The sequence below is a fragment of the Budorcas taxicolor genome, chromosome 4 (genome assembly GCF_023091745.1).
Source record: "Budorcas taxicolor isolate Tak-1 chromosome 4, Takin1.1, whole genome shotgun sequence".
NCBI classification, from domain to species: Eukaryota; Metazoa; Chordata; class Mammalia; order Artiodactyla; family Bovidae; genus Budorcas; species Budorcas taxicolor.
In genome coordinates this window covers 118408798-118434962 of record NC_068913.1, presented here as the reverse complement: position 1 = coordinate 118434962, position 26165 = coordinate 118408798, and the positions used below count along the sequence as shown (strand labels likewise).

General features: G+C 54.8%; 1 protein-coding gene across 1 annotated transcript in view; it reads right to left on the bottom strand.

Annotated features, from left to right (window-relative positions):
- Positions 1-26165, bottom strand: part of DPP6 (dipeptidyl peptidase like 6) — a 795167-nt gene that overhangs the window by 98494 nt on the left and 670508 nt on the right. The window contains exon 8 of the mRNA XM_052638993.1: positions 24012-24132. Coding sequence (XP_052494953.1) covers positions 24012-24132 — 121 coding nt within the window. The remainder of the gene's footprint in view (positions 1-24011; positions 24133-26165) is intronic.

Below are 26165 nucleotides of genomic sequence, written 5' to 3'. Positions count from 1 at the left end.
TAAAGCCATGCGGTTTGCTGTCTTCTGTTACGGCAGCTGCAGGGATCTGCACAAGGTCATGATTGTGCTGGGTCATGACCTCCAGAGAGCCCGCTCCTCACCGGGACGATAACGGAGGAGACAGTCAGCCGAATTCGGCCCTGAAACTCAACAGGGTGACCTTCCAAGCCAGACCGGACCAGGAAGGGGTTGTGCTCTGGCCTCAGCCCTAAGAACAAGCTGGGCTGGACCCAGCGCCCCCCTCCCTGGTGCTCACACATGCACACATGCTCACACGCACGCACACACACACACACACACACACACACACACACGATGCTGAGTCTGTCCGGCTGCGTCCCCAGGCCCCGACCTGCAACGCTCCAGCCTCCACTAGGCCTGGATCAAGTTGGCTGCCTCAGCTTCCACCCAACACGCTCGGGACCCGCTCTGCCTGGGACCCTTGCTGAACCCCGCTCAGATCAGGGACATCTTTTGGTCGAACAAACATTTAACACGCACCAGACACTGTTCGGCGCACCTTCCAGGTAACAGCTCGTTTACTCCTCCTGACAGCCCTCATGGCTGAGCGGCTAACACAACCTCTAAAATACTTTGTGTTGCGTTCATCACGACAGCGTCTGCACAGACCGCACCAACGTTTAGGTGGACGTCGACACACAGTTTGTTTGGTCCACGTGTGACAAGTCATGGGTATGGGTTTGCAGACGTCCTGACGTTGCACCACAGCCCGTTCCCACTCCCTGGCTTAGATGTGGACCAGCTTCCTCTGAGCAGGTTCCAGGACGTCCACCACCAGAGCCAACATCGCCCTGCTTCCTGCGCTCCTGGCAATAACCGCCAGCCATGAGCAGAGGGTTGCCAAGGCTGCATTTGCCGGGAAACGGTGAGCTTGGACCAGCCTGGCTGCAGCGGGCACACTTGGGAGGTGGTGGGAGGCACAGAGCGCAGCAGGTGCCCGGGGAGGGCACGCGTTCAGGCCCTTCCTCCTGGGCTCGCGGCCTCTCTGAGCATCTCCTGACCTTCCCCTGACCTGCCTGTGAGGTCCTAGAGGCGGCCTTGGAACGACCCACGGCCTCTGGTGAGCTCCGCAGCCCCCAACGCGCTGGCGTCAGTGAGTGCGGTCACGGGCCCTTGTTCTAGGTCGACATTCCCGCCTGTGTGCCCAGGACCTTCCCCCGGAGACCACCCTGAGCAGCAGCTACTCAGGCGCTGGGGTGCACGCTCTGGGGGCAGAAGAGGCTTGGGAGGTTGGCTTCTGCCTTGAGGATCTCACACAAGAGGGGAAACCTGACCAGGGACCAGGAAGAACGTGCCCTGAACACAAGCATCTGGTCTCCCTCAGCCTTGGGGCAGGCGGCCAAGGGAAGAGGGGCTCTCGCTGCAGGATCTCGGCCTGCTTTTAAATATCATTCAAGGGACTTCCCTGGAGGTCCAGTGGTTAAGAATCTGCACGCCGATGCGGGGGACGTGGGTCTGACCCCTGGTCCAGGAAGATCCCACATTCCAACAGAGTGACTGAGTCGTGCGCGGAAACTACCGAGGCCACGCTCTGGAGCCTGTGAGCCACGACTGCTGAAGTCCATGTGCTCCAAGCCCGTGGTCTGCAGCACGAGAAGCCGGAGCACGGCAGCTAGAGAGGAGCCTGCGCAGCAGCCACGAGGACTCTGCGACCAGAAAAACCGTTCAAGACCCCAAGCCTGTCAGTCAGCGTCAGCTGGGCACTGTCTGGGTGTGGAGGGCGGGGGTGCGGGAGAGAAGGGGGAGCCCGTGGGAATGGCAGGGCCTTCTGCCGACACCAGGGGCATCCTGGCAGGCGGCCCCCTCCCAGTCGTGGGGGGTCAGGGAGGGGAGAGGCTGCCCCCGAGCCTTGGAGGGACCACAGGTGGGTGGGAGGACGGGGCTGCCCAAGCTGCCAGACCTGGTTCTCCTCTGCTCTGATGTTCTCAGCACAGCAGGCGTGCGGAGTGAGTTACCACACGGGGCTGTCCCCCGGGCGGAGGTGGGGACGGGAGAGCCACCCTGCCCACCCTGGAAGGCGTCCTGGAGCGGGGCCTGGAGGGAATGGTGTGCACACCGCACCCCGCCCTGCAGACGTGAGCTGCTGAGGAGGAGGGGCCCCGCACACCACACCCTGCCCTACGGACGTGAGGTGCTGAGGACAAGGGCCCCCGTGCACCACACCCTGCCCTACAGACGTGAGCTGCTGAGTAGGGGCCCCGAGCCAGCCTCTCCAGGGCCACTAGCCGACCGGGTGGCCTCGGGGAAGGCCCTGCCCCAGTTTTCTCATCTGCAAATCTGTCTCTGCCTCGTGGGTTGTTGTGAGAGTGATGTTAGTTCTCATATATAAATGCACTGGCAAGCCCGCCACAGCATCTGTTATGATCACGGAACATGTGTCAGCCTGGGCCGCTGCAGTCAGGGACCCACTGAGGGAGCAGAAGTGGCTCAGAGGGGAGATGAGCTCGGACCGGACTGATGTGGCCGCCAGGCATGGGCCACTGTGCGCGGCCTCGCGCCTGGCAAGCCTGGGCACCTGGGGTCAGAGCCACTAAGCCATCGGGGACCCTCACTGTTGAACACCCTTGCTGTGGTTCCTGGTAACTGGAGGAGAGAAAGAGCAAACAGCTCAGGCTTCCCAGAGGCCCTGGCGGATTGTGTCTGCCCCGTCAGGAACGGCAAGCACAGGAGACACACCGGATGCGCAGGGCAAGGAGGGGGCTGCTTCTCCAGCGCTCATTTTGTAAAGCGGCTGCAGAGCTGGCCCTGCCTGCCACAGAACAACCCTCAGACCACGCGCACGCAAGTCCTCCCACTTTTTTGTAATTAACAAGACCCCAGTGGGGATAGTAAGCTAGGAAGGCAGGGCTGATCCAGGCAAAATGTAGAGGAAAGCGGAGGTTACCTTGTCTGGCAGCCCAGACACAGAAAGCACTTCACTGTGACCCTTAACCCCCGGTCTGGGTCAATCGTCCTCTTTTCCTTTTTCCCATCAAAATGTACAGGCCAGACGTTCATGCATGTGTGTATATGTGCACGCACGTGGGTATGCATGTGCACGCACGGATATATGCATGTATGTACACGTACATGTGTGCGTGCTTGTGTGTGTTTCAGTAAGGGCTCATTTACTCCTCCAAACAACCACTTTGAGTAGGTGTTCCTATCTTTACCTTTCTCTTAAGGAAATTAAAAGGATAAAAGTGTAGATAACTGGCCCACATCACAGAGCGAGGCCCTGGGAAGAGCATGTCTGTGGGAAGCGCTGAGAGAGATGGCATGACATCGTCTCTGGCAGCTTTCCACCTCCTTCTGCTCTGTCTCTCCCCCACCTGTGGTTCTGGATGCGGTCTGAGCTACTGATTGGGCTTCCCAGGTGGTGCCAGGGGTAAAGAACCTGCCTGCCGATGCCGGAGACTCAAGAGACGAGAGTTCAATCCCTGGGTGGGGAAGATCCCCTGGAGGAGGAAATGGCAACTCACTCCAGGATTCTTGCCTGGAGAATCCTATAGACAGAGGAGCCTGGGGGGCTACTGTCCATGGGGTCACAAAGGGTCGAGATTTCGGACACTGAGGCACTGAAGGTGAGATGAATGAGCTGGGCCACTGGGGGCTTCGGGCAGATCTCAGACCTCCCCCCAGCCCGTGCCACTCCACTTACCAGGCAGGCAGGCAGCCCTGCAGACAGTCTGCCATCTGTGCCCGGGTGCTGACCAAAAATGGTTTTAAATTCAGCTCCTAAAACTGTTCCATTTAAAAGAGAACATTCCACCATAATACTCTTTGATATTAACTTAATAATCTATGGTGACTGAAGGTAGAATGTTATCACCCAACTCTACAATGATTTTTAATGCTCTTAGACAGTTTTATTTTTCTTCTTGATATTTTGCTGAAGCTGATCATCTTGTTAATAATATTCACAAGGAAGTTAAAAATGATTGAGATTCTGAAATTGGAATTTTAATGAGACAGTGACTTAACTACCAGCCACTACAACCAAAACTGTTTGTATTTATGAAGGGTTTCTTAAAAGTGCTGACTTGATGGTGTCCTCTTCTGAAAGTTAGAATTTTTCATTGCAAAGCAAAATTATTGCCTTAAAGTTATATGTAACATTTCTTCTATACACTGGCTTTAGCTTTAAAATTAGATGACAGGAATGTTTTCTTGTAGGTACACTGTACAAAAGCTCATGATAATACATCTTTTCAAAGAAAATTCTAACAGCAACAGTCACCTGAATCAGTCTGAGGCAGTCTGCATAATTATTTCTTAATATCAGTGGAAAGATATTTTTAAAATAATGGATATCAAAAACAATGTGTATCAAGAAATTAGGTCTCAAGTTTTTGTACTTCTTTTTGAAGAGGAAGGTTAATTAACTGTGAATTATAAACAGCACTCAGAACAGTTTCTATACCCAAATGCATCGAATTATTAAATATTCTTGGTTCTACTGTTCAAAGAAAAAGAGTCTGCCTTTCGACTTGTACAAATAGATCCTGACTCTGGAGACATAGCTCAGGATTTCAGTGTGATTGAGGGGAGGGAAATCCTGGTCATGGGCACAGTCATCACAGGTACAGTCACCACAGGCACAGACATCATAGGTAGGGTCACCACGGGCACAGTCATCACAGGTACCATCACCACAGGCACAGACATCACAGGTAGGGTCACCACGGGCACAGTCATCACAGGTAGGGTCACCACGGGCACAGACATCACAGGTAGGGTCACCACGGGCACAGTCATCACAGGTAGGGTCACCACGGGCACAGTCATCACAGGTAGGGTCACCACGGGCACAGTCATCACAGGTAGGGTCACCACGGGCACAGTCATCACAGGTAGGGTCACCACAGGCGCAGACATCACAGGTACAGTCACCAAGGGCGCAGTCATCACAGGTAGGGTCACCACGGGTGCAGTCATCACAGGTAGGGTCACCATGGGCACAGACATCACAGGTATGGTCACCAAGGGCACAGTCATCACAGGTACGGTCACCACGGGCACAGACATCACAGGTAGGGTCACCACGGGCACAGTCATCACAGGTAGGGTCACCACGGGCACAGTCATCACAGGTAGGGTCACCACGGGCACAGTCATCACAGGTAGGGTCACCACGGGCACAGTCATCACAGGTAGGGTCAACCACAGGCACAGTCATCACAGGTATGGTGACCATTGGTCCAGTCACAGGTGCTGCGGTGATGCCATCAGGGTGGACAGGAGATGGCAGAGCCACAGCCCCTAACCCTCCCCTGTCCCCACCCGATCTCACCCCCAGGATGTCCCAGGACCACGTTTGGCCTCGACCTGAAGCTGCTTAGGGCCATCCTGAGGCTGGGAGTCTCGGAGACGGGTCCGTCCACCCAGGGCACCGGCCAGTGGGCCTGGACCAAGCCCTTCTGGCCCTGCTCCCCTCTCCTCATGTGGGAGACGGGAGAGCTCAGCGCGGCCCCACTGTGAGCCACACGAGGAGGGAGAGTGTCCCCGGCCCAGGGCCCCTCCCCGCCCCCAGGCACAGCAGCTCCAGGGGGCGCTCGCTGCTGAGAATGTTGGGGACAGTCCCCTCCAGGCCCTGGCCACAAGGAGCATGGTGTGGGCAGGACAGGCAGGGACACTGAGGAGGCCAGGAGGGGGCTCTGGGCTGCGCCTGCCCTGGGACCCCACCCTGCCTGTGCTTCACATGAGTCATGGGCTCCCTACCACCCACTTCCATGGCTTTTCACACCTGCCGACACCTCCAGAAAGTGGAAGGAGGGGGCTTTGGGTTCCAGGCACCTCCCCTTCTCAGAAGATCCCTTAGGCCAGCAAACAACTGTCAACTGAGGGCCCCCTGCCTGTTCACACTCATCCTGACACTGGACTGATGATGGGGGGTGTTGGGCAGCACTGACCGGAGCCGGTGCTGGACCCAGGACCACGTTTAGCCTCGACCTGAAACTGCTCAGAGCCATCCTGAGGCTGGGAGTTTTGGACACGGATCCATCCACCCAGGGCACCGGCCAGTGGTGCCTGCATCAGCGCCAGCATCAGCCCTGCCTGCAGCCATGAGGCCTCCCCACAGCGTGTGCAGACTCACCAGGGTGACAGTTGCCCCCTGTGCCCCACCCCTGGGCCTTGAGCACCCTGGCCACTTCTGTGATGGCCGTGCTAACAGGCCTGCTTCTGGAGGGTCTCCGACGCCCAGTGTTAGAGACATGAAATGGAAACCCTTCTCTTTGTTATAGGTCTGGCATTTTCCTGGAGCTAGGGGACGAGTACCACCAGCTGTAACTCAGCCAGAGCCTGACCCGTGCCTGAGAGCTGGCACTGCACGCTTACCCTGCTCTTTGCCGCAGTTACCTCCCAGAGGAGGCCGCTGAGGCTCCTGCACGGGGTTAACTTGCTCCAGCTCGGGCAGCAGCTAACTGGGGGAGGCAGTCTTCCCACGACACCCATCTCACTGGACAGTTGGCTCCACCTTGACAACTGCAGGTCTGCCGACTTTAGGGCCAACTGATGGGGTGGAATGCAAATATCTGTGCTCCAAGGCAGACAGCCCCAGAAGGCAGATGGGGATGAAGTGAGTCGAGGCCAATTAGAGAGCAGCTCTTCCGAGGGCCGAGGTCGGCATCGGACTCCCCAGGGTCCGTGCGCCAGGCAGGCGATGCGGACAAGCGCCTGCTCCAGGAGAGGTGGTGATGGCTCCAGGGCGCCCTGCCCACTGCCTTCTTCCAGCGCACTCGTCCCTGGCCAGCTCCTGCATGGCTTTAAATGCAGCAGGAAGAGCGAGGTCCTGTGGGCCCTGGGAATAATCGGGGTTACGAGGCAGAACTCCAGTGACAAGGCACCTCCCCCCGAGTCAGAGAAGTGCTCCCAAGGGAGACCCCATCCTCCAATGGAGTGTCTTCTGAGATACGGTATATCTTAGTCCTGTTTTGTAGGGTCAGCAGTATTTCGAATGAATCTTCTCAAACTTGCTCAGTAGCTGGCAAAAAATGTCAGCTTCTCTTTAGAGTGAAAAGCAAGTCACCATGAGTTAATTCTCCCTTTGCCAAAATCCAAACAGCATACAGAAGTGAAAAATCAAGTGAATTCTGCTTTGTTTTCCCTAATCATCTTTGGCCAAGTGTGGTCCAAAGCAAGGGACTGCCACAGTCTCTCTGTGGATAAAATGACCCCAGGAAGAAGGTTCCAGAAGCCTGAGAGGAGTGTGCTAGTCCTTCTGGGGTTGGGAGGGTCTCACACAGGAGAGGTTTTGTCAACAAGCCCCCACTGGATGGGCCGTCAAATGACGTGAAGAGAAGGCAGAATCCACCAGGGCTGCGTGCCCACTGCACACACGGGCTCCTCTTTCTCCCAGGGGTTGGGGGGGCTTCTCTCCTGGTCGAGGGACAGGGCCTCGGGCTTCCCAACCCTATGGAGTGGCTAGCCTCTAGCTGCCTGGAGGGGAGGTGCCTCCCCCGTGAAGAGAGGTCCCAGCTCCACATGTCGCCCTAGTCCTCAGATTCTGACCCACCTAAGGTTCCCTGCGTCTCACGGCCGTGCTCACGTGGGTCTGAGCTCACTTTCTCCCAGTCAGCCGCGGCTTCTGGCCTGGATGAATGCTGCAGGAAGGACTCCATTCACAACCAGCCAGCACCCAGGCTCTGGGACTAACGGGCCTGCATGTGCTGAGCCGTGACCTGGTGGGATGGGCAGGGCAGGTGTGTCCTCTGTCCCACGAGGAACCCAATGCTCACTGTAAGCACCCTACTGCCAAGCTTGCAAACACGCTTCTGTGACTCCACTTCACAGAGGAGAAAGCTGAGACCCACAGGCAGGGGCGGCTCACCCCAAGGGCCTGCCAGAGCCTTGAGTGGATTCTGGTCTTGGGGTATGTGGAGGGGGCACTGGCGTGAGAAGGAGACGGGGCTGTTTTGCAAGCTCACAAAAGGGCAGAGGGTGGGGCTGGCTCTGGTCCTGATTCCTGGTCCACAGCTCGTCCCAACGCTGCCAGCGCCCTGCCAACCCGGTGCTGAGCCTCCGGCCCGTCTCCCCTGCCCGCCCCGCGCTGTCTGGCAGCTCGAGCTGTCTCTGCCTTGAAGGCTCCATCTGCCTGACTCATGTCAGCATTACGGCCGTCACCTCTGGATGGGATGACAAGAAGCAGATCAAAACAGTGCAGGCAGTTGAGACAGGGATTGGGATTGCTCCTGAAACACAGGCCCCGTGTGTTCTCACTGTTAATAAATGCCTGCCACCTGCACCCCCACTGCTGTGTCGACTGGGGAAAAAAATCAAAGCGTCTGGAGAAATCTGGGTCCTGGAAAATTGCAAAAGACATAAATAACATGCCTGATAGATCTGCACTTGGAAATAAATGGCCTCATTCTAAATACGGGCAATCTTATTTATTCCTGCCTGCATCTGCAGCCTTTTTCCTGCCACTAAATATTTTATCCGAGGTGCTGAGAGCGGAGTTAAATGGGGGGGGTTAAACAAGAAATCGGCCAACGCCAAGCCAGGAGGTGGAAGGAGCTTTTCCCTCGCTGCCCGCAGCCTCCCTGGCTAACCAGCGCCCTGTGACTTGCATATTACTCACTGCACACACCTCATCACCATCCCGGTGGTCTGACAACCCCCGCAATTCAGCACCTGAGCCAGGGGACAGAGGACCCGCCATGCCTGCGCTGGCCACCAGGGGGCAGCGTCCACCCCCGTACTCATGTCTGAGACAGGCAGGAGTCTGGACTTGATTTTTATTCCACAGCCGTAACCGCTCAAATGTTCATTATAACCTTGCTGGCTGCTAATTTGCAGCTTCTCCAAACACTGATAGGTTGCCTCAGTTCTCCCGTCCTCCTTTTTTCATTCCAGGGGAAAACAGACACTGAGTGCATTTCCAGGGGCTGGAGACTTTTGAGGAAGAAACTGTTAAGAAGCTTGTTCCAGTGGGGCGGACGCCCAAGGCCCCTGATGGGCCCCCTGATGACCAGCTGCAAACCCGCCTGTCGCACAGAAGCACCCCAGCGGCTCCCCTTGTCACTGTCCCACGTGAAGGGCAGTGTTTCAGCACTCCAGCCGTGCCGAAAGGAGACAGACACACCAAGGGCAAGGAAAGTCCTCCAGCTTTTGTTAAATCTCTTCTTTTTCTTTTGGTAAAGTCTCTCTCATGAGTTTGAGCAAGCTCCGGGCGTCTGTGATGGACGGGGAAGCCTGGCGTGCTGCAGTCCACAGGGTCGCAGAGTCGGACACGACAGAGCGACCGAGCGGAGCCGAAAGTCTCTGCTTCGCTCTGCCTGTCTCTGAGTTTCTCTCCCTGCCTCTGCCTCTCTCGCCTCTCACACACTCTGCATCCCTGGCTGAGCCTCATCTGCTTTAGCATCCTCTGCTTTGGGAGATCGCAGTGTGGGAGTAATGAGTTCCTCTTCCCTGTTCCTAAAACGTCAGAGTCAATAAAGGCCCATTACGCCAGAAGGCCGTCTCCCCCGCAGCCTGAAAGGTCTCTTTTACAGAGTTTTCCAGCCCTCCTTCAGCTTTATGTCCCCTTAATGATGACTTTCCAGTCTCAGTTAAATGTTGCGATGAAACAAAATTACTTATATAAAGCTCGAGTGCATAGAAAGAGACGTGCGTGGCTCAGCCTAAGAGGAGAGCAGCTGGACATCACGGCAGCGGGCAAGCCCCCTGCCCCACCTGGTCTTCCGCAAACCTCGGCTGTGACCACTGGGGACTGGTTCTCATTTCGGGCTTTCATCCTTTCACCCTTTCGCCTGCACGGCCACCAAGGCACAGTGCTCTGTGCTCCCTGAAGAGTCTGCTGAATTCTCCATCGGCCCAGGAACGTGGGGGGCCCTCTGGGGGCTTCCGGGAGAGTCCCCAGGCACTGAGGTCTGAGCCTCTGTCCTTCAGTTCTGGGACTTTGACCCCAACCCCTTAGGGCGCAGAGCCTCCTCCATGCGAGGAGGTGGAGAGGCCAGAGGCTGGAAGCACTGAATGTCTGAGTGGAAGTGGCCACGGTGCCCACACGGGAGGGCACTGCCTGCCCCGCCTGCCACCCGTGCCCGGCTCACGGGAGCGAGCACTTCACTTGCCAGAGCTGGGAGGAAGGGCCCAGGATGTCCCCCGACTTTACCAGCTGGTGTCATGACGTGGAGGGGCAGCCGTGGATTTTCTAACCATCAGTGTTCCCCAGCTATTTCAAAAATCTCCCCCTCAGGACAAGCTTATGTGGGCTCACATCTTGCAGGATCTCAAGTCAGCAGATCGCAAAAGCCAGAAACTGGAAAAGAGACTGGGGACCAGGCACTGATAATGTGCCAAGAGAAGGCAACTGGGGACAAATGTTTTAAGGAATCAGCTCTGGATTCCATAAATCAGTTAATGGGTTAGCGATTGCTTGGTTTTCTGATGGGTCTGTGGTCTTCAACCAGAACGGGTCACTCTGCCAGTGTCTGAATGGCGCTGGAGACAAGCACCCCGTGGCAAGGGTGTGATTCAACTCCACCCTGAAGGCAAGCCTGGGGCACAGTGCAGCCTCATCCCACGGGGGCCTGTGGAGCCTGGTGCAGAATGCACGGGTGCGTCCCTGGAGGCCACTTCACACGGTGCATCCTGGCTTCCTGGTGGGGCTGCTCCGTGCTGGCTCCCGAAGGAGGGCCCACGTCCACCCCCTGTCACATTGCGGGTCACCAGCCCCAGGTTCCCTGGAGACGGATCAGTTCTGGGCCCATGGGAGAGGTGGGGCTTATTGCTCTAGAACCAGTGGGGAGGGCGGGCCGGGCTAGGTGTCCATGCAGCCTCCGTGTGGAATCGATTTTGTTACCTGCAGATTCTTCATACGCCTCACACCAGGGTAGGCACATGGGCACAGGGACTGGGGGAGAGATTCAACCCTCAACAGAAGCTGTGCGATGGGGAACAGTAATTCGGACGCTTAGAAGAACTGAAAACATAAGGTTCTAGAACCTTGTGGCCCGGTGGTTTGGTCCCGAGGGCTGGGCAGATGTGACCCCGTGACCTCCAGGAAGGCTGGGCCCGTTCCCGGGAACATCTATTTAAAATCCCAACACTTCCTGGGCTCATGTCCCCACGGTTGTTGGTTTTTCTATTAATAAAGCAAGTGCCATATGCTCGAACTCCCGCGGGAAGAACAAGGTGCCGGGCGGGAGTTCTCCATTAAGGCCTGCACAGTCATCTGCTCCTTGGGGACGGCTGGCACCCGGCGGTTCCCAGGCCTGGGGCCCATTTTCAGTGAATGGACAAGTCGCGGCCTTGGGAGGAAGGCGCCGTGTTCTGGGGAGGGGCCCACCCATCCTCAGGAGCCCGGGGCGGGGCAGATGCTGGAGACGCTGGGCCCCGGACTCCGCTCGGACTTGCTCGGGGGCTTGGTGCCGTAAGTGCGTGCGGTAGAGACGTGGGCCTGCGTGTCTGCCCTCTGGCCAGTGCAGGAGTCACTTTGGGGCACCCTGACCCCACGACGGTGATGGAGAGATGGCCTTTCCCTCTGCTGGGAGACCGAGTAGGAAGATGCAACTGACCTGAGATCTACGGCCTGGATCTCCTCCCAGGCACCGGCCCTCATTCATGGGATCCGTGACAAGGGCATGGCAACCCGCTCCAGTGTCCTTGCCTGGAGAATCCCATGGACAGAGGAGCCTGGCGGGCTACTGTCCACAGGGTCGCAGAGACTGAGACACGACTGAGCGACTTAGCAGTAACAGTGACAAGGCCGCGTCTCCACATCCAGGGGGCTCTGACGTGGAGAAGCTGAGCTGCCATCTCACCCCCGTCCCGCCCCCCAAACCTCCCCAAACCCAGCCCGAGCAAAGAGAAAAACTACACTGAAAACGCAGGTTGTATAGAAAGAAAGGAAAAGGGGGTCCCGGGAAGGGAGGCAGGCCCCTCCCCGCAGAGAAGCAGATGAGAACCCCTGATGAGTTCCCAGCGCACGCGTATCCTGCGGGGGGTGCGGGGGCAGAATGGGGTGGAGGACAGGGCGCCCTGTGCTGGGCCCCCCACCCCGCTGTCTACAGTCAGGGCATTTTCCTCCTGACACCCACCCAGGAACGCCAAGGACAGGTAGACAGCACATCGCAAAGTCACCTCGTGTGCGTACAGACTTCACGCCATCACACTGAGCACTCCCCCCGACGTTTAAGTATGAAAACACAGCTGAGGGAGGCGGGCAGTGCTATCCAGTCCATGCCATGATGCCTGCAGAGCAGCGAGAAAGAACTAAGCGCAAAGAGGCCAGGACGCGGGTTCGGTGGGAGAGGTGGGGGCGGGACCCTGGCTTCTGGGCCCAGGAGACGTCTGGGGCACAGGCAAGCACGGGGCCTCACACGTCTTCCTTCAAGCATCTGCTGTCTGCCTCTCGGTGGAACACTAACATTAACCAGACTCTCGACACTGTGGCAAAGGGTCTCAAGTCCTTACGAGATTTCAGGAAGCAAAAAAGACTGAAAGAAACTGGGGTGTCTGGGAGCGTCAAGATTTCAGCCAGCGACACCCGAGTCTCATTAAACTCCACAACCAAAAGATGGAGACGTGTCGGTCTCAATCCCACAGTCGATGCATAATTAAAGAGTTTTAAAAGCCTAACCACTGAGCGTTGTATATTATTTAGCACAGTCTCTCAGGATTAGGTAATTAATTGTGAGAAACATTTCTCAAGACCAGCGGGAATTCTTCCCACACGTGGAGAGAACGTTTTCCCCTCAGAGTTCTCCTTTTCCTGATTTTTGCTTCACGCTGAATTAGAACAATCAGGGACCCACAAGGCCCAGGCAGGACTATGAAGGGCAGACTCGGCTTCTGACTCTCTGAGCTGGGGTCTTGCAGTAAACCTGACGGTGTCACACGTTGGCCAGCTCCAGGGGGCCTGCCCGTCCTGGAGTCTCTCCCCTGCCGTCGGGAGCTGCTCAGTGGGAAACACTGCCATTAATTTAAAGGACTCCAAGGAGATGCGGAGAAGAGCGCTGATCACAGGCTCGCGTGTCACTGACCAACCTTTCATGGGAGACGAGACCTACCAGCTAGCGATTTGTTTGACGCCCCCTGGCTACCAGCCGTGAAGTGTGAAATAAGGTGAGTTTGCTTCCCAGGTGGCGCTAGCGGTAAAGAATCCGCCTGCCAAGGCAGGAGACGCAGGAGATGCCGGTTCAACCGCCGGGTCCGGAAGATCCCCTGGAGGAGGAAATGGCCACCCACTCCAGTATTCTTGCCTGGAGAACCCCATGGACGGAGGAGCCTACAGTTCACAGGGTTGCAAAAAGTCGGACATGACTGAAGCGCGTGACAACGCATGCAAGGTGAGTCTGCAACAACAAAAAGTTACACCCCTAGCTGTCTCTTGAGCGGTCCAACAAGGGGGACACGGCGTTGCTACCTGCAGCGGCTCACTAACGTCTTCGTGAGTGCTCGGGCAGGCCAAGCCGCCCTCACTCAGAGTCCACCCCCCTAACGCCCCCACGCCTGGCGTCTGGGGGGTGGCACCCCCAGGCTGCCCCTAAACCTGTTGCTCAGTCTTCTCACTGACCCTCAGGGGCCCCCCGACCCTGCAGGAGTTCCTCTCCTGCTGATTCCAGATCTGGGGTCTTCGGCCCCGCCGTGGAATCTGCAAGGCAGGGTCTCCACTGTGCAGGCCTCTCCCGCGTCTGGCTGGCTGCCAGCACCGCGTCCTGGTCCCTGGTCCTGGCGACCGAGTGGTGAGCAGGGAAGCCCAGCAGAGTCACTTCCGGTCCGAGCACAGCGCCTCCGTCCCCACCCACTCTGGTCTGGGCGGGGCCTGCTGCCAGGTGGGAGGGCGGGGCCCACAGCCTGCGCCCCTGGGTGAGCTCGGGGAGCAGACCCGCCCACCTCTGCCCCATGCGGGGCATGAGCGATTCTCTGGCTGTGAAACCTGGAGCGGGTGTCCAGTTTGCTTTGCTGACTTGTTTTCTGTTTTTTTTTTAAATTTTTATTTTTACTTTATTTTACTTTACAATACTGTATTGGTTTTGCCATACATTGACATGGATCCACCACGGGTGTACATGCATTCCCAAACATGAACCCCCCCCCACCCCCCCCCACCCCCCGCCCCCTGCCCCGCACCGCCCCCCCACCACCTCCCTCCCCATAACATCCCTCTGGGTCATCCTGGTGCACCAGCCCCAAGCATCCTGCATCCTGCATCGAACATAGACTGGCGATTCGATTCTTACATGATAGTATACATGTTTCAGTGCCATTCTCCCAAATCATCCCACCCTCTCCCTCTCCCTCTGAGTCCAAAAGTCCGCTCTACACATCTGTGTCTCTTTTGCTGTCTCGCATACAGGGTCATCATTGCCATCTTTCTAAATTCCATATATATGCGTTAGTATACTGTATTGGTGTTTTTCTTTCTGGCTTACTTCACTCTGTATAATCGGCTCCAGTTTCATCCATCTCACTAGAACTGATTCAAATGTATTCTTTTTAACGGCTGAGTAATACTCCATTGTGTATATGTACCACAGCTTGCTTATCCATTCATCTGCTGATGGACATCTAGGTTGTTTCCATGTCCTGGCTATTATAAACAGTGGTGCGATGAACATTGGGGTACACGTGTCTCTTTTCAATTCTGGTTTCCTCAGTGTGTATGCCACCCAGCAGTGGGATTGCTGGGTCATAAGGCAGTTCTATTTGCAATTTTTAAAGGAATCTCCACACTGTTCTCCATAGTGGCTGTACTAGTTTGCATTCCCACCAACAGTGTAGGAGGGTTCCCTTTTCTCCACACCCTCTCCAGCATTTATTGCTTGCAGACTTTTGGATCGCAGACATTCTGACTGGTGTGAAGTGGTACCTGATTGTGGTTTTGATTTGCATTTCTCTAATAATGAGTGATGTTGAGCATCTTTTCATGTGTTTGTTAGCCATCCGTATGTCTTCTTTGGAGAAATGTCTATTTCCACCAGAAAATTACTAGAGCTAATCAATGAATATAGTAAAGCTGCAGGATATAAAATCAACACACAGAAATCCCTTGCATTCCTATACACTAATAATGAGAAAGTCGAAAAAGAAATAAAGGAAACAATTCCATTCACCATTGCAATGAAAAGAATAAAATACTTAGGAATATATCTTCCTAAAGAAACTAAAGACCTATGTATAGAAAACTATAAAACACCGATGAAAGAAATCAAAGAGGACAAGGACACTAATAGATGGAGAAATATACCATGTTCATGGATCGGAAGAATCAATATAGTGAAAATGAGTATACTATCCAAAGCAATCTACAAATTCAATGCAACCCCTATCAAGCTACCAGCCATATTTTTCACAGAACTAGAACAAATAATTTTAAGATTTGTATGGAAATACAAAAAACCTCGAATAGCCAAAGCAATCTTGAGAAAGAAGAGTGGAACTGGAGGAATCAACTTGCCTGACTTCAGGCTCTACTACAAAGCCACAGTCATCAAGACAGTACGGTACTGGCACAAAGACAGAAATATAGATCAATGGAACAAAATAGAAAGCCCAGAGATAGATCCACACACATATGGACACCTTATCTTTGACAAAGGAGGCAAGAATATACAATGGAGTAAAGACAATCTCTTTAACAAGTGGTGCTGGGAAAACTGGTCAACCACTTGTAAAAGAATGAAACTAGATCACTTTCTAACACCGCACATGAAAATAAACTCAAAATGGATTAAAGATCTAAATGTAAGACCAAAACTATAAAACTCCTAGAGGAGAACATAGGCAAAACACTCTCCGACATAAACCACAGCAGGATCCTCTATGATCCACCCCCCAGAATTCTGGAAATAAAAGCAAAAATAAACAAATGTTTTCTGTTTTTTAAAAAATTATTACTTGTTTGCCACACCACATGGCCTGCAGGATCTTAGTTCCCTGACCAGGGATCGGACCTGGACCTCCTGCAGTGGACACGTGACGTCTTCACTGCCGGGCCGCTGAGGAAGTCCCTGTGGGTTTGTTTTAGTTTCCCAACCTGACCTTGGCATCCTCTCCTGCTTCTCTTACTGGGTTTATTTCAGTACAGGGAGGACGTCGGGCTGCAAAGCACAGGTCAGGGGCCTACCCTCAGAGCTGAACTTGGGGGAAATTCCCGATCGGGAGTTCCAGCATTTGCTGATTTTGTCGCCGGGCCCTGGCCCCTGCCCCGGCCTCCCAGGCCTGACGTCCTGGATAGAATGTCGCTCCTTCCTTGGCCGGCGCCGCGGTCTCACCCCAGCTCAGGCCATGTCACCTTTCCAGTGGAGAGCCACCGGGGCACCCCTGGAGATCCCCCAGGCTGATGCCCCATCCTCATGACTGGATGGTCCATTTATCACACAGTTTCCATGGCAACTCTCGCCTGCGTGCTTCTGGGAGGCAGGAAGATAACAGCAGTGACTACGGACCACAGCTGTGGTCACCCCGGCACTCAGGGGATGGGGGACCCAAGGAGCAAGACGAGGGAGATGACGGGCCAGGACGTCTCTGTGGGCTTCTCTCGGGAGAAATCCAGACCGCTTTCCAGACCCTTCCCCTGCACTCAGCTGCGTGCTCTGGGGGTGCCACACTCTGGGGGTGCCATGCTCTGGGGGGCTCGGGTCTGACATTCACCTTACAAACACCTCTGCCCCTCTGTGGAAGACACTCGTCCGACCCTGGGCACGTGGCCGTCTGAGACCCTGCCACGTCCGCCAGCAGCCGGGCGGGAGGTGGATCCTCTTGGGACATTTCACAGCCCTGAGGTGACGCACTGTGATGACACGTCCTGCCATGCCCAAGTGGTTCCACCTTGCTCGCATGGATATGCTGTCATCCAGCCTCACACTAAATCTTTGGGGAAGGTATCCGAGCTCTTCATTTTCAGACGATGAACCTGAAGGTCAGACGAGGTACGTGACTGCCTCAAGGGCACCGGTGGCAGCGTGGCAGCTCAGGGACGCACCCGCAGGCCCTGGGGTCCTCACACCTATGCTGAGAAGTGCCTGGCGCAGAGCTGGGGGTGTCAGAGGTGTGAGCGGACCTTGCTGAGGTGATGGGTGGTCCGCTCACCCCTCGGGCACCCATCAGGCCTATTTTTAATCTGCAAGAAGTTCATGCAGCTTTTTATACACGATGGGCGTGTGGTGAGGAGGCCAAGTTGGAACCACTTACTGGCTGTGTGACCGCAGAGAAGTCACGCAACGCTTCTGAGCCCAAGTTTCTGCGGCTGCAGCAGGAAGTTCGTTCCTGTTGAGTCGTGTTGGGCGAGCCATGGAAGAGGCAGTGGGTGAGAGTGAGCACACCTGCCGCGCGCCAGCCCCGACTGGTGGTGTTATTAGCAGGCCGTCTGGAGTGACGCCCCCTCCTCGCCCCTCGGTCCTGAGTAAGGGGACTGTCTCCATTCCCAACACCTCTCCTGCCTCCTTTGGGGATAAAAAGAGTGAAGCTCATCACCACAGTGAGATTAACTGTTCCCAGGGCTCTTCAGTGATCAGCCTGCTATTTTTGCTGAAGGAAGGGTGCGGAAGCTCTGATGGTAGTGGGAAAAAGGAGGTCAGCTGAGCTCCCTTGGGGGGAGTCTGGGACCCTGCATCTGAACCCTGGAGCTGGGGCTGCACGGCGAGGATGGGGGAGCGCAGCTGTGTGTAGGGACCGTCCCGGTGGGGAGGCGTGCGGGCAGGGGTGGGTGTGACGGGACTCGAAGGCGGAGAAGGAAGCAGAGGACCCAGATGAGGCTGGACCGGCCCCGGGGGCGAGGGGAGCCTTGGGGGCCAGCTGGATGTGGCCTGGCCGGCAGCTTCTCCCCACGGGCCTGACAGTCTTACTCCCAGCCTTGGACCATTGTCCTTGCACTGACATTTACAGGGAAACAGGAGGACGTCTCATCGGGGGTCGGAGAGAGCACAGAAGCAACGAGCCAACACCGAGGCATCTCGTCCAGCCCCGCGCCAGACGCGAGGGTCCCCACTCAACAGCTGTGGCCTCTTCTGTGTCTTTCTACAAGGTAAGAGCCCCTGCTGCCTGAGTCAAGGTCACCGCTACTCCATGGAGCTGGAGACGGGGCTACCCAGGAAGAACGCTCATTTCACTTCGCACTCTGAAAGCGCTGACTTACTGGACTAGAGATCTGCCGCCTGCCACCCGGCACTGCTGCTGCTCCAGGCAATGCCTCCCGGGTCGGGGGCTCCCCTGGAGGCCGGTTAAATTCCAGTATTCTCATCATCACCTTCATGCCCGTGTCCCTCTTCAGAAGTGAAATGCAATATGAATTTTTAACTATGTAGTGTCTACAAGCCACCCTGAAGCATACTCTTTACCGCGTGACACGACCGAGGTGCTCATGGGTGAACGGCTGTAAGGCGAGGGGGGCACGCCTCCAGCTTAGGGACGCCGATGCAGAGAGAAGGTTCCAGAGTGACGCTTGTATCTGCACAGACATCCTCTCCAGGGGGAGCAGGAAGCCTGTGCTTCCTACATAGACATATGGAGACAATAACTCATGAGTGAACAGCTCAGTGGTTCTCAACACTGATGCTGGAGGAGAATGGACCACGCATTCACGCTTCTGGTGCTGACGATGCCAGATGAGAGAGGTGTGTACCTGCTATGTGACTAGTTTTGGAAAAGTGAAAGTGTCAGTCACTCAGCCATGTCCGAGTCTCTGCGACCCCATGGACTGTAGCCCACCAGGCTCCTCTGTCCATGGGATTCTCCAGGCCAGAATATTGGAGTGAGTTGCCTTCTCCAGGGGATCTTCCCGACCCAGAGATCAAACCTGAGTCTCCTGCATTGCAGGCAGATTCTTTACCATCTGAGCCAGCAGAGAAGCCACTGGTTTTTTAAAATCCCAAGATAAAGAATAACAGTAGCTTCAACAGCAACAGCTGCAGTTCACTAGTCCCAGGCGCTGTTCTAAGAATTGTAAACACATCAGTCCATTTAATTTCCATGACGACCTGAGGGAACCTAGATGGTCTTCACGCTTGTCTTGCAGACAAGAAAACAGACCCAAAGAGTTCAAATCTCATTCCGGTTCATGGTGCTTTTACGTGGTGAAGCTATGATTCAAAGGCAGGCACGGTGGCTGCAAAGACCCTGCCCTTCCCCCCCAGCTCTGCCGCTCGCACGTGGGAGGGCTTTGTAAAGCCCACCACAAGCTGCAGGAAATTTTCTGGGAGATTTCCTGGTCTGACCAAGATTTCCCATCAGGTAAATTGGAGAAGTAACCAACAACCACATCCAAAGAGCCTCAAGTCCATGGTCCGAATAAGAGCATGCAGAAGTGAACATGACTCTCAGTCCACTGGACTCCAGGCCGTGCAACTGTCTCTAAAACTATCAGTCCAGCCAGAACGAGGCTCCATGGGCGAGTCTACTCCCGGGATGCAGTCTGCTAATGACCGGATCCAGGTACTTCAAAGATGTTAGCATTGGAAGAATCAATCAAGAATGTACATTCAGAGTGGCTCCATGAGCTTTGCAAAATATCAGGATCAAAACTGGGGGGGGGGGGCGGTGTGTGGCTTAATAACAGTGCGAGAGGCATCAGAAATACTTTCTTGCTGATAAAAACCTGGTGTGCATGTCCTCTACCTGCATCTGACAGTTCCGGGCGAGGGCTGTCCGCTGGAACCTGTGGCCACAGTGGGCCCCACAGGCTTGATCCACTGATGACAAGTACAGAGCTCGGGCAGGGGACATGGGAGCTTAGGTATACAGGTCAGCACACACGCACACCGCTCACCAAGCATAGAATAAACCACAAGTTTAGTCCAAGACAAAGGCACATTCCATGGGACCTATGACTTAGAATTTTATTTTAGGGAATCTGGAAAGATTGGGGTGACCAGGATGATTCAGGAAGAATTCTTTATGGGAACATATTTCCCGTGGAAAGTACACATTTTCAAAACCACCCCAGGGAGCTCCACAGTTTGGTCATGACAATATTTCTTCCCGCGTGATCCATTTCCCCAGTCAAATCCCTGTCTCCTGGAGAATCCACCTGCCAATGCAGGAGATGCAGGGGGCATGGGTTCGACCCCTGGGTTGGGAAGATCCACTGGAGGAGGGCATGGCAAGCCATTCCGTATTCTCATCTGGTAAATCCCATGGACACAGAAGCCTGGTGGGCTATAGTCCACGGGATGGCAAAGAGATATGACCGAGTGACTAAACGGCACACACACACACACGCGCACGCGCACGCGTCTGACTGCCTCGGCAACAGAGGTACGGCTGTCTCATAAGACAGCAAAACAGGTAATGACTTAAAGTTTCATTATTGAAAAATTATTGGCCAAAACATCTGTGCTGTACCACTATGGTGGCAGCAGTGTCAGTCGCTCAGTCATGTCTGACCTTTGCGACCCCGTGGACCGGAGCCCTCCAGCCTCCTCTGTCTCTGGGATTCTCCAGGCAAGAATACTGAGTGGGTTGCCATTTCCTCCTCCAGGGGATCCTCCCGACTTGGATCAAACCCACGTCTCTTACGTCGTCTGCACCGGCAGCCAGCTTCTTTACCACTGCGCCACCTGGGAAGCCCCCACACCTGTGTCTATGATGGCAACGATCAAAATGGAAATAATATAAACAGTATCGGCTGGAAAACACAAGCATCTCTGTAATACTGGAAACCACGAACCTTTCATAAAAATGTGGACAATCCAGCCCTTTGCTCATAAGCTTACATATTAGGAACTTTGCAGAATCACTAAGACTTGCATGAAAGTACAAATTCTGAACAGAATCTCCCTTCCTGAGTTCTCTAAACTGAATACACCGTTAGTTTTTGGGTAACCAACTTTGAAGTGGAAGTGTTAGTTGTTCAGTCATGTCCAACTCTTTGCAAACTCGTGGACTGTAGGCTGCCAGGCTCCTCTGTCCATGGACTTCTCCAGGCAAGAATACTGGAGGGGGTTGCCATTCCCTTCTCCAGGGGATCTTCCTGACCCACAGATCAAACCCAGGTCTCCCCCATTGCAGGCAGATTCTTTACCATCTAAACCACCAGGGAAGCCCAACTTGACCTTGGTAAACCTTGAAGGAATTCTGGGACACTTTTAAGTCACCTTTAACCTCATATTAAAACCAAAATGCTATGTAACCGCATGACATTTGCCCAGAAGAATAAAATATGCACTTCGCTCATCAAGATAAGTACGTGGCCGCCGTGAGGGCGGGAATCTGCAGAGTCAGAGAGGCTCGCGGTCCGCTGTCACAGACGGCCTTGAGGGAATGTTTCCCAGCATGGGGGCTGCTTCAGTGTGTTAGGGGGGTTCCCATGGAGTGCGTGTAAACCTCGGTTTGAGGGATGGGGGCTCCTGGCAGCCCCTGCATCTCCTCCTCCTCTTTCTCAGCCCTTGATATTCTGAAACATTCAACATGTTCAAAAGATCCTTTCTGGGAAACAAAACAGATCAGTGTGGCATCTGACTGCCAACAAGCCTAAGGGCCGTGGAGTGGCTCAGGGTTTACGTAAGCTCTGCTTCTCAGAACTAACATCTCCGAGTGAGTCAGGCACCCTGCAAATGCTTTCAGGGTATTTTTTCCTCTAATCTTGCCCCCTACCATTTTTTAAAAGGAGCATTTGGAGGTGAAGCAGTTAAATCACAGATGAGAAAAAGGCAGCCTTCAGAGTTTACCTTCCCATTATTAAAAAGGAGCTGAGATTCCTTGCAGGCTCCAGGAGTCTAAGCATCAGTGTATATAACCTTCCAGGGGACAGCATTCAGCAGACTAAGCTGTACATCAACCATGATTGATTTAGAATATGAGGGCCCTGTTATCACACCCACACAACTCCCTGTAAATGCCCTAAAGAAACATTTCTTTTCAACCAGTTTGCTCAAGCAGAAGCTTACCTTGAATTGCAAGGCAATGAGGTTTTTTTTTTTTTTGAAGATACTAAAAAAGATATTCTCGATTTCCTGGTGATGGAGTTTTAAAGAAGATTATTCCTAGAGTGGGTCGAGGCTCTTCCTACTGGGACCCCAGTGCCCCCTCCCCTCTCTGGGGGCCATGGGCTTATTGCCCTGATCCCTTCACCACCTATAGGGCTTTCTGTCGCAGGACAGCTGAAGCGTGGTGGACACTGTCTGTTTCGTCCAGTGACATCCTCGGGTGCGCCCAGTGAAACCTCAAGGTCGATTCTCCTGGGGCCTGGAGTGCAGCTCAGAACCAGACTCATGGCCGCTCTGAGCAGTGGTGACCGCGATGGAATAAACACGGGGCTTCCGGGGAGACCACAGGAAGGGGGACGGTCGTGATGAGCATTCCAGCGTTCAGCCAGGAAGCCAGCTGCACAGAATCAGGACCATGGTGGCTTCTGGGAAGGGGCTTGGTAGGGAGGAACTTCTGAGATGAGGGAGTGTTCTGTGTCTTTTAAAGGATTTCCTTTCAGAAATTATTTTATTATTCTTACTGTTTATTTTTATTTTTTTGGCTGTGCCATGTGGCATGCGGGATCTCAGTTCTCCAACCAGGGACTGAACCTGCACCCCCGGCAGGGCAGAGTGCACCCTTAACCACTGGACCGCCAGGGAAATCCCACGTTCTACGTCTTGATGGGGTTGCACAGTGCATGTTAGTAAGCCCATCGAACCGCGGCCTTGGAACTGTGCACTTAACTGTCAAAGACCTCCATCTCAATTAAAAAAATGGAAACCCAGTCACAGAACCTTCTTCAGTGCGATTCCAGTGGGAAGTGGGACTGAGCATATATGTCTCTGCTCTATTCTTCAGGATATAAAAGCCGCTGCAACGCAGAGCCCAGATTAAGGGACTCACTGCACCAACAAAAGATGAGATCTTCCGGGCTTGGTCACACCCAGGCATCCCAGAGCCCCCAGTCCAGCCCAGCACGGTGGACTCCTGCTGTGATCATGGGTTCTCAGGCGGGAAGGTCGAGACGGGTACCAGCTGTCCATCAGCCTGGCGCCCGTCCATACCTGCATTTCCAGGAGGGGCAGCCCTGCAGCTGAACAGTGACGTGCCCCCAGAGCATCTCCCCTGACCTCATGCCAACTCAGGCAGATGACCTACCCTCACCACTGCCTCCGCGGTGAAACGTCTGTGACACGCTCATCTCAGAATGTGCTCTTGAGGGCACCATGGATGGGGTGTCCGTGACCTCAAAAAATTCACGTGGAACCGAATCCCTGCAGTGATGGTGTCTGGAGGTGGGGCCTTTGGAGCCTCCATGATGGGACAAGTGCTCCACCAGCAGGATGAAGGGGCCAGGACTTGCTCCCTCCTTCCTTCTCCCCCCGCACCCCCATCCTGTGAGGACACAGAGAGAAGGTGGCCGTCTGCAAGCCAGGGAAAGAGCCTTCACCAGACATCAGCACTGACAGAGCCCTGATCTCGGACCGTGTGAAATAGACAGAAGGTGCTCAAGCCGCTCAGACTGTGGCCTATTGGTTTCACAGCAGCCTGGACTACGGCAGGTGACATGAGGTGCTAACAGGCACCAAAGCACTTAGCGTGATGCCTGGCAGCTAGCAGCAATCAATACACGACCGTTAGTGTCACAGCAAAGTTCTCATCAGCACGGAGACGGATGACAAATGCTTCAGAAGAGAGCCTCTCACTCGGATTTCAGAGATTCAGTAACGCCCACCACCGGAGTCCGCTGGCACCCAGTTGCAGGAAACGTCCAGCGAGGTGGATGGATGCACGCAGGCCAGCACGTCACCCTGACCCGGGGGGTTTACCCTCTGACGTCTTCCCCGGGCAGAACCAGGTGCTCCGCCTCTCGGAAAGGGAGCAGGGGACCTTGGAGTCTGGACCCTGCCTGTTCTGGAGTCACCCCCAGCACGGCACAGGCTGGTGGGTGCCCAGCACACCTGGCCACCAGGTGAGAGACCGACACTGCAGGCTCCAGCTGGCCGCCTGCTGCTCCCCGGGACTCCACAGGCCCTCTGGAATTTAGCTGAAGCTCCAGAAACAGGAGCTTAATTGACAGAGTCCACATCACCACCACGAACCACCATGAAGCAGCGGCAGCCTCGACCACAGGAACTGCGCCCCCGCGCCCCGCGTACCTTCGTACAGCCAGTCGCTGAGGCCGTTGTAAATCACGCCTTCCTTCCCAGTGGAGACCACGCGGATGGCCTGCTTCCCGACGTGCGCGCAGTAGTAGATATTGTTTTCAAAGATAAATATCTAATTGGAAAGAGAAAAAAATCACAGCATTAATCAAGGAAGCAGTTACAAACAGGGTGTTCTTAAAATCCCAAACCAGCCATTTGGTCGGCATTTTCCTGGTGCATTTATTGGACAGAACAAGAGTCTCAAGATCCCTTGGGGCTCACCTGCCTCCTATAGCATCTACACTGAGGGTCGGTCAGAGCCTCAAACTACACACAGTTCACCCAATGCTGTCATTTACCACAAGTGGACAATCGGTTGGATACCCTTGGGGGTGTTAACATCAAGTTGCATTGACTGTGTTAGCAATTGTATTTTCCCTAGCAGTTATGAATGGGGGTGCTGGGAAACTGGAAACCTGAGACTTATTCACTCAACATTTACTAAAAACTACTCAATGGACTTCCCTGGTGGCTCAATCGGTAAAGAATCTGCCTGCAGTGCAGGAGGCCTGGGTTCAGTCCCTGGGTTGGGAAGATCCCCTGGAGAAGGAAATGGCAACTCACTCCAGGACTCTTGCCTGGAGAATCCCATGGATGGAGGAGCCTGGTGGGCTGCAGTCCATGGGGTCGCAAAGAGTCGGGCATGACTGAGCGACTAACACTTAGTGGGAGAAGTGGGCAGCAGAGGATGAGACAGTCAGCTAGCATCATGGACTCAATGGGCGTGAATATGAGCATTACATTCATATCTCCCACTAACTCTGGGAGATAGTGAAGGACAGGGAAGCCTGGATGTGCTGCAGTCCACGGGGCTGCAAAGAGTCGGGCACGACTGAGTGACTGGACACCACCACCACTTAGAGGGCACCTGCTCTGTGCCAGTCCTGAGATGGCACGTTGATGTGTTGTGGGATGTATCGTGCACTTTATCCTGCTCTGTGCCAGTCCTGAGACGGCACGTTGATGTGTTGTGGGATGTATCGTGCACTTTATCCTACTTACAGTCTGGTAAAGAAGACAAACTTTAACAGGAGAATGCTCTGACAGGGACAAGTGGAGACGTGGGGACATGTGACGGTACCACTAACTCAGGACGAAGGACAGGCCTGAGAAAGTGACTGAAAAGTATGCATTTTCTAATTGTGGTAAAACATGCTTGACATGAAACCTGCCGCTGTGGCTGCGTTTCAGTGTACAGTCTGGTGGCATTAAATGCACTCACACTGTCCTGCGTCCGTCACCACCGCCATCTCCTGGCCTCCTGTCATCCTGCAGAATGAAAGCGCCGCCCCCATAAAACACTAGCAGCACTCCCTGCCCGCAGCGCCCACTGCTCTGCGTTCCGCCTCTTAGGCACCTGGCGACTCCAGGGACCTCGTAGAACAGAAAAGCGCAGTGTCGGTGCTTCTGTGTGTGGCTCAGCTCACAGAGCAGGATGTCCTCAAGTTTCACCTGGGTGGGAGCAAGGGCCAGTGCTCCAAGAAAGTGGGTTTTAGGTTGCGATCTGGACAGGGAGCAGGACGAGGAAAAGGGGCAGAGAAATGAGATGACACGGGGCAAACAGATTGCGAGAAACCAGAGGCAGGGCTGGGGGTGCTGAGGGAACTGGGCACACGCTCCCAGTGACCAGAATCCTGGCAGGCACAGGACCCCAGGGGCAGCGGGAAGCCTTGGCTGAGGCTTGACGAGGGAGCGCCAGGGTTGGGGTGAGTCTTCTGCAGGTGAGCCCTGGGCCGTGAGGATGGATGCAGGGAGGATGGGCAGGTGTCAGCCTGTCACTGTGGGAGTGAGGATGGAGGCGGACCGGCAGGGATGGGAGGAGGACGCCCTGAGTGTGGCCAGTGCAGTCGTGGAGGAGGCAGAGAGGGCCTCCGGCTGCTGGCTGGGTGACCCGTGTGCAGCACTGGGGTGCCCTGGGGGATGTTACGGCTCTGAGCTTGGGTCAACTCCAAATTCTCTGGGGCTGGGGAGGAGGGCGGGCTAGGTCAGCAGCTCTCAAACTCGGCTGCGTATCAGAATGATCTGAGAAGCCCTGAAAACCCTACTGCCAGGTCCAGGAGCCCAGCCCAAGGATCAGAATCTAGGGGTGGGACCCTGGCATCAGCA